We start from the raw sequence: 9235 nt of genomic DNA, 5'->3' as shown, positions 1-9235 counted from the left end.
AGATGCCCTTTGTTGCTATTCACATAAGGTAATAACTCACACTGGCAAGAATCCTTTGCCAGTAATATTCTCCTGCAATATTTCATGAGCACCTATTTCAATATCCTGACACGCAAAGAAAAGTTACAAATAACTAGCTATTCAACCACCTATCCAGCGATTCGGTCAGGGCCACTAAGCATCAGTTACAGTTTCCTAAGCCTCCAGCAGTACTACATGAAAAAGAACAGAAGCACAGACTTCTAATTATAGTTGGAAACTCGGGAAGGAAGCAAAAAGCAGAAACAATATCCATAGGAAAATAATTGTAATAAAGGCTGAACTTCTGCTTTATGTAACAGATAAAAAGTTAAACACAGGAAAACTGTCTTTAGTAAAAAAAATAGGAATATAAGCTCATCATTAAGAAAACCAACCAAACAAAAAGTAGCTCATGAGCCTATCAACCTCCTTTTATCTCTAATTACCATGGAAGGAATGAAAGACCTGGAAAATATCACCGGCATGAGCTCTGCAGTGTGTCTCTTGTTCAAACTGTTTCAGGGAACGTGTGCTCAGACACCAGGCAAAGCAGATCCCACCACCAGAGAGGGGACACTGTTGTGGTGGGCTGAACAGAGGAGCTTGACTCATGCCACGTTCACAGCTGAAACTGCAGTATTGGGATGAGAAGCGCATGATATTTTTGTTTCTAAAGAGACACAGGAGTGCTATTCTTTCCAAGACTATTCCACAATCCAGAGGCAGAATTAGAAATAGAAGTAAACCATCCAAAATTCTAGGCCAGGTCTGCCAGTAGATCAAAGCTTGTCGCTCTGAGATTAATAACTGCTCCAAAACTAAAATCAATATACAATTTATGGTGCTGCTGTGAAATTGCATTTCATGCTCCTACTACACAAGCTTTTCCAGGTATTTAACAAAAGACAGTCACCTGACGGAAGATTTGTCCTTCCTTTCCCTCCACTGTTCCAGGATGTGTTGAGAAGGCAAGACTGTTGCAGCACAAGTCCCCCTTCTGTAAGAGCACACTAAAAATACAATTGTTTTCTGCAATTTACATTAGACCAACAGTTTTTCCTTGACTTAAAACAGTACAGAGAAGAGTAATGGTTAGCGCAATGTTACGTCAATACCATTTCCCTGCTCAAAAGTAATTGCTGACAGACTTCCCCCCCTTCCTTTCATATCTTTGACTTTAGCATTTTAAGCACTTCCATAGGCTGAGGATGAAGAACAGCGCTATGTTTGCTGACACAGAACGTGACCAAGACTGCAGAGTTAGCACTGCATTTTAAAAAGCAGTTGCTTGGTTTCCAATAGACAGAGCCAGCAAACAAAACAGTACAACCAACAAAGGCTTAAGGCAAGCACAGACCTCAAGCTGACCATGCAAGCTGCAAAGCCGACTATATAGGTATGGCGTTATTTCTGTTCCTTACGGGACCCATCACACCCAGAACCCCACGGGCAGGCAGCAGAGCTCAGAAAGCGTCGGTGCAGAGTGCCTGCAGTGAAGCACGCATTTCATGGGTCTTTGGGACCAAGATGCAGCACTTGACCAGAGGGAATGGCAGATGTGGGCAGTAATTCTGAGGATGCAACTGCCACGACAGGAAGCTCGGAGCTGCCTGTCTGACATAACTGGAAAGGCTGCCTGAGCTTTTGTCAGCTGATTTGCTTTTGCTAACCAGGGGGAATATAACCAGACTGGTGTGTGTAACAGACAGCAGCCAAACTCCCTCTAGCAGGACCAAAAGGAATTCTGTCCAGCACTTCCAGATTGCCTTTCCCCCTCCTCCACTATAGCCTGATTCCCCCTGAAGCTCAGCTTGCTCTCTTTACTCCTGGCAGCAGCCTAAGCTATGTAATAGGTACACATCCATTTTTGATGCTCCATTTGCTCAGCTTAAATCCTTCAGACACTTTCTTAAACACACTCCTTTTCCTTAGTCTTTGATTGCTAGTCTGGTTTCAGTAGTTATAAGCACCCTCGTGGCTAACTCTTTCTCATCAGCAACACGGAAAGTCTTGTGATGTCTTACATTGGCAGCTCCTCACCTCCTGCCATTTATCCTACTGGCTCTTTCATAGTGCAAGTCGTTTTTAGCTGTGAAGTGAGGAACAACTTGAACTGGCAGACATCTCCTCTTGTGGGCCACTAGCATGTGAACACGACATAAACTAAACGCCAGAAGAAAATGTTTTCTCATGGTGTGGCTTTTGACAATAGAAAAAATATTTTTGTGGTAATTGAATAAACAGCTACAAATAGTTTTAGTATCTTTGGCTATTTTGAATACAAAACAGTTACAAAGAGATATTTTGCTTAACAATGTAATTATGGTACTGCAGCATTATCTTGTTCCCTGGAGTTCAGATAATCACAGAAACAATAGATTAAGGGCTAAAAAGGAAGCACTAGGGGGCTACAAGTCAACATTTGGCACTAAAATCCATCAGCGTAGGCCAGTAGAATATGTTATAGCCCCGAATGAATTTCTGCAGCAAATACTATCCTTAAAAATCTAAATACCTAGCAATAAAAGTGAATTTTTAAACTTATGTTTCTGATACATTTTTATAGATGCTGTGTAGTTTTAAATAACAGCAAGAAAAAATAACCTGGGTTGGTATCACAGAGAGTTGAGAATTCCACATCTACTGCTATGTACACTTCGTGTTTGTGTGGGAGACCCCCAAAAACTGTTGTGACAAGAGTAAATGACTGAGTTTTCAGAAACATTAGAGAATTCTAAAATAGACATCCCCCCCTTCTTAAAAATACTAACATTCTTTTGCAATCTTGATCAATTATTCTATACAAACAAAGTCGACAGTACATTTATGCTCTAAGATAATTTTGTTTCACTAAGTAGCATTGTTATTTCCTAACAGATTTAGAGAAATTAATGGAAATAGGGGAAGAAAAGCTATCAGCAAGAACATCAATGATTATTGTAAAAAACCCCCTAAAATGCATTGTTTCACACCTTCCAGGCACACAGACTTGTTGCAATACACCCATTTCTGTTGGATATTGGCCAGTAGCAGAATGTGCTGAATCAGATTTATCCGCTAGAACAAAGGCATTTCATCTCAACGGAACTTTTCTTCCTGTGTAATCTTACTATAAGCAGGTCATGGTTTTAATCTGCACGTACCTGCCAGCAAATACGAAGACTCCCCCAATTTGTTCTCCTGATTCAGTGCTGCCCCATGTAGTACAAGTCTCAGATATATGGCTTTTAGTTCTGGTCTCCATCCCATTACCTGTTGTCCGTCCAGTACCTCTATTACTTAAAATGTCAAACAGGACAGCACAAAGTATTAGGCAAAGTCAGGATCAGATTTGCTGCACCTTTGCTTGCAAAGCAGCAGCAGCAAGGGCACCACTCCTATTTAGGTGGCATTACAGGAGAAGGGGGATGCTGGCACTCTGTGCAGTGTCTGATAATCAATAGGAGCAGGAAAGGCAAATACGTGGAAAGAATCCCCAAGTCCCACATCTGTCAGCCTGTTTGAGCAGAAGCAGCAAATGTAGGGAACTAGTCACCAATCTGCTCCCCCAGATGCAAAACAGATGGGGACGGGGCTCTTCCAAATAACATTGCTTCCTCCGGTCATACTAAGTTAACTCACTGGATCCTTTTTTCATTATATTAGCAGATACTGATTTCATAGACTCATTTATCAGCTCTAGTATCTAATGCACAGCACATGGCCAGGTCACTGGCAGTCTTAGAAGTGTAAACTAACAAGACAAAGACCACAAACATACATCTAACACTGTTAATAAAATCCTCTTGCTTCACTTGCCTCTTTTGCAGCACTTTTGTCTTCTACAGAGGTGCTCATTTTATGACCATAAAATAGATTACCATATTATTTCCTGCATTATTTCATTTTAGAAATACTAACAACTACAGTTCCTAGAGGAATAACTTTATCTCCAAACAGCAACTTGCACTTTTTTTTCTCCAAGACCTTGACTGCACTACACAAAGCAGTGAGATTGCAGTGGTATCTAAATAGTTAATTATTTTAACTGTTTTTTCAACAGTAATAAAGTTAAAATATTACAGGACAGTCCAATTTTTCAACTTACTATTTAAACTGATTTAGTAATTATATTAATTATATAATCCATTTAAGTAAAACAATACCATATGCTTCATTTTATATATTAAGAGTAAAATGTACACTTATTTTCTAGGTCTTCAGGCAGTGTAAATCATGTCTTATTTACTTCCCAGAACTCTGCTGGCTTACACCAGCAGCAACTCTCAGCTACAGGCTTTTATCTAGTAGACAAGCATTTAAACTGGCTTATGGGTAGATAGCATTAGGAAATTCATCTCAGAGCAGGGATCCTGAACTGCGACCAGTACCATCTGCATATTGCCATACCAGTCTTTGATTATTTTTTGTCTAAGCTTAGATTTTTCAAGTGGATGTAACAGATTATTGTCAACAATTAATAATAAATTAATATTTTCTTTCCTTACAGAGATTGGAGAGAGTTGTTTGGTTTAATTGTACTTTGAAAGCAGAAACACATCCAATGCAAAGAAAACACTGATAAAATTCACGTGGCTGAATCTGCAGAGGTGTGAATTGAGGCAACACTGCTCCAAGGTAGCGCTGCCTGAATGCTGCTCACAAAGGCTCCAAAGGCAGCAAGAGGAAGAAAGAGAAATTAATGAGGTGCTGAAGGGCGAGGAGAGACACACATGTCTGTGGATGAGAGAAATTGCCCATGAATACGTGCAATAACTTTTCAAAACTACTTGGAGCTAAATTTTTTAATGCTCAGGCCATGTAATTCACACCAGATTTTCAGTATGTCAACACTGAAAGTGGGTCTCGGATGCTGACAGGCACCTTTCCATGGGGAGCCCAGGGTCCAGCCTGCCACTGGCGTGCTCCCTCCAAAACCTGGTTGCTGTTCTGCCCTGAACACCACCAGGTCTGAAATGGGATGCACTGAGTAGTGATTTACGCCCACCAACTATTCGACATTTACATTAACACCCACAGTTTAGGTATAACAGAGATATATTGATTTTATTTCATTTAGTGTCCAGAGAGAGAAACAAGCCATCACCCACCACCTGCCACCACACCACACTCTTGATGCCCTGGCAGTAGCTGAGGAATATTTAATACCTCCTACAGAGGCAGTCAGGGTCACATCAGTCTTGTGACAGAGTCTGAATAAAATCTGGTAAATAAAACTCCTCATAAAACATTGTCAGCCATGCTGCATTCCCAGCAGCCACTTACCTAGCTCCGTTACTGTGCTATACCCCAAATTCTCTAGAACTCCAACACAGGCAGTTGACACAGTTAAGTTTTGTTTATAAACATCTCACTGCAGATTAGACATGCCCTGCTCTCTGCAGGAAGGTCAGCTGCCTCTAAAATGAGACCAAGGTAGGTTTCTGGATGTGAAAGGTACCACCAAGGGCCAGCTCAGGATCAGAAGGGGCATTTCACCACGAAACCTCAGGTTCAGAGGCAGCAGTGTTACAACAGCAGCGCTGCAAGTATAACGCCCACCACTCATGGTACTGCTCCCAGCCAACCTCCCCTTCTGTATGACAAACAGGACAGAACAATATCCCGGTGTATCGTTGTTAACAACTAATTGTTCAGTATCTTTGAAGTCAAAGTAATGGAGCTACTCAGGAACACCAAACCAGAAATCAGAACAAGATAGAAACAAAAAGGTGCTCACATTTGTCACAGCATTTGCTGAAATTGCTACTGAAAGGATCAGAAATATGGTTTCATAAAAGCACACAGGTTGTTTCTAAGACTTTACAATCTTGTGGATGAGAACTTATAGCTAGTTCCTAGATTTTTTTATTTTTAACTTTATTTCATTTTTTGTAACCAGCTTGCAAAGAATTTTGCAAAATTTTCCTTTATTAATGTTAAACTGCTCAACGCACTTCCAAGGAGGCTGAGTACATGCAGAAAGTTTCAAAAAATGCCTTTTACTGCAGTCACTAAAAGAAGCCTCCCCAAAAGAGTTTCCCAGTCTTTTTCCCTTTGTCACCTTAATCCTGTATTACTCTAGGCTTTGAATAGTTTAATACATTTCTTTTGGGCTTGCATGATTCCATCACCCCTTCCTACACTTGACATTGTAACAACCTGGGGCACTTGGTAAGCACCCTCAGAGCTAGAATGCCAGATCAACAGGGTGACCTCCTGCTGTGCCAAGCTCAGGTATCCCTTGAAACACCTTCTTCAATCTCCTTACAAACTCAAAATAAAGTAAGACATGCACTGAGCTCACTGATAAGCAGACCAGTGTTGACTGGGGCAATACAGTAATCATTTCTGACCCATTACACTCTTTATCCATCCCCAAATACTCCGTTTCTGCAAAGCTTTGTCCTCTTCTAGCCTGCCTGTCTTTAGGCATCATTATTAGGCAATTTGGGGATAGACACTTCAGTCAAGGGCACAACGGCACACTGTGGATTTCTTTTACAAACAGGAGATTATAGTGGTTTTCTGTATAACAGCCCAGTTGCTGTAGTCTCAACATTTCCTTGTGCCCCCAGAAAGCCCAAACCTCACTAACAGGACACCAATCCCTGCACTGGTGCTCTCACTGCATTATGCCCCTTTCCAGGGTCCCCCTTTGTGCTCCTTGTAGCAGTAACTCCTCCAAGGCTTGTTAGAAGCACTGCTTCCATCAGAGCCCAGGCAGAGGTATTTTACCACAGCACACCCTGAGGTTTGTGCAGCAGCCTGGAAGGGACCAGTGCCAAACTGCTCCTGCTCTACAATACTTCACACTAATAAAAAACTTCAGTCTATAAAACCACTTTTTGTGGAATAGATGCAGAAGCAAATTCTTAAACCAATTAAACAGCTTCTAGAGGACTCTGAATATTTTCCTATTTTACTCTTTGTTGTATTTAAACTTTCAGGCTTCTGGAAAACTACATGTACTGATTCATAAGTGAGAGCTGAAACATGGGCTCATCTTCTAATGCGAGAGCGAGTACCAATATTTATTGTTGCTCCAGGATAAACTTCTGTCTCAAAAGCAGCGCCACCCTTTCCCAGTACATACCTCCACCATTCATTGCAGGAGAATGAGTCTGAACAAATGCAACAGATCCATTTGTAATGTTGTCAGGAGACTCAGACAGAGCCTGAAATAGCAAATAATACAGTTCTTGGGACCAGAGCACATCACAGGGGTTGAGAATTGCACTATTGCAATATACAATAGCCAGCAAAGAGGAGAGTGGTCAACTCTTGCTTACCTGATAGCTCTTTACTGTGCACATATCAGCATCTTCAGCATCCTCAGGGACACTCATCGTATTCCCCATGGCTCCTGTGAGGTGGAAGGAAAAAAACCCCAAAAAGCCTTTCTTTCTTGTTAATATGAATTTACTGCCTAATTCAAATTAAGCAACAGCCAATGGTGACAGGCTCTTTAGATCCGTAATCAGCCCCTGCCTGCTTTCCCAAAGGCACCTGCCCTCATCGTCAGGCTGCACCAACCAGTCTTACCCAAACCTAATTGGGCACAGGGGCTCACAGCTGCTCACCGCCAACTGTGCAAACTAACACACTTTTCTTGTTTGTTGAGGAAAACCTCACACCTGCATCATTCATTAGGACTCTGTAGATAGTAACATGGAGTTAGCAGCAGAATCAAGTGAAAAAGTCCAAAATGTATGAATAAGTTACGGCAGCTTGGAGGGGTTTTATACTTTTGCTTGATTTTCATTTAAAAAAAGAAAGAGGGAGAAGAGGCAGCATGTAAAGACGTCATGCATGTAAACTCTGAAAATTAGGCCCCATGTGTCCTGCAGTTATGAATAACAAATCCTTGGGGGAAAATTCTTGCCTGTGGCTGTGGAAGTATTTGGCCTGCTCCAGACAGCTTCACCAGCTGGCTGCAGCTCTCTGAGGTCACCGAGCTCACATTTCCTTGGCTACCTCAACCCCTGCCATGACTGTAGCTGCAGCAAGTCAGAGCCGATGTGAACCGGCCAGCGCAGCACGCATCGGTGGTCCTGGGTGTGTTTTTCCAGCATCTTGTGTGGCCACAGGTGTGCACTACTGCTGCCCAAGCTAGTCAGTTTGAAATGGCTTTTTTATGTTCATACCTAGAGGAGTCGCAGCTCTGACTACAATCCAGGCGTGTGACTACAATCCAACGTCTTTGATTCCGCTTTAGCCTCTTGCCTATGTACGAGTACACATAAACCTGTTGGGCTTTTTGTTTTGTTTTGTTTCTTTGTTTTCTTTTCTTCTTAATCTAAAATAGATTTATGTACCCTCTGAGCTTGCTATACTTCAGAACTGTAAATTCTTTGTGGCCAAACACACTCCCCACAACATGTTTACAGGGCAAACCAGACCAGTCAGGATATATATGTACATATATTGCTAAAGCTACACAAATAAACTAGAAGGAGACACTAGTCTGAGCCACACCTTGCAAGAGGAGGGTTTCCAAAGAGAGGAAGGCAGGGGGCTGGAGCCAGCTCCAGCCCGTCTGTCCGTCCTGTTGGCTGTCCTGCACAGCCACCATGGGTTCCAAATGCTCTGCTCTTTTATTATCGCTCTGGTTTATGCCTGTGTGAGTCAGTGAAGCTGCAGAGGTTTGGATGCAAGCAACTCCTTTAGTGTTTTAATTAAACAAACCTTGGCTAATGGAGAAGAGAAGGAAGAATAGTTCTGCTAAATAATGTGCACTAGAATTTGAATGCGAGATCTGGGGGCAGCTCTCCTTCCAGCCCACAGCCCCAGGTGTCGGCTTCCAGTTTACAGAGCCCAAGCTGATAGTGTTTTCTTCCCAGCCCCAACCTACAAACCTTTGCTTTGCCGGGACGGTCCGGATTTGTATTCTATTTGAGGCTGCGTTCTAGCTGATGAGCAATCCAAGCTGGGCCTCTCTTCAGAGGTGCTTATTCTCTGCCAGTGCCTAATGCCACTGGTGCTGAAACATGAACTGCACTTGTGCACTGCTGAGAGTCACTGCATAAATAGTGGCTGTAGGACTGAGCCTTGATTTCAGAGTGCAGAGTTATTTTACAGGGATTTTATCTTCTCAGCTGATGTTTCCACCATAAATCAGAACTTCTGATTTATGGTGGAAACCAGCCAGCGTTTCCCCATGGATGTACAATGGCCTCTTGTCCTTGCTATGTAATTCGGTTTCCTAGCAACTTTAGGCATTATCCTATCGGAA

General features: G+C 42.3%; 1 protein-coding gene across 1 annotated transcript in view; it reads right to left on the bottom strand.

Moving 5' to 3' along the window:
* The window catches only part of BCAS1 (breast carcinoma amplified sequence 1), a gene marked incomplete at its 3' end in the record, with an annotated part of 32993 nt that extends 25632 nt beyond the window's left edge, over positions 1–7361 (bottom strand). The window contains exons 1-2 of the mRNA XM_010134590.1: positions 7293–7361; positions 7097–7178 (exon numbers count right to left, since the gene is read on the bottom strand). Of these exons, the coding sequence (XP_010132892.1) occupies positions 7097–7178; positions 7293–7361 (151 nt within the window). The remainder of the gene's footprint in view (positions 1–7096; positions 7179–7292) is intronic.
* Between the last annotated feature and the right edge of the window lie 1874 nt (positions 7362–9235).

This window comes from Buceros rhinoceros, unplaced genomic scaffold (assembly GCF_000710305.1).
Source record: "Buceros rhinoceros silvestris isolate BGI_N320 unplaced genomic scaffold, ASM71030v1 scaffold6540, whole genome shotgun sequence".
Taxonomy (NCBI): Eukaryota; Metazoa; Chordata; class Aves; order Bucerotiformes; family Bucerotidae; genus Buceros; species Buceros rhinoceros.
This window is presented reverse-complemented; position numbering and strand designations above follow the sequence as displayed.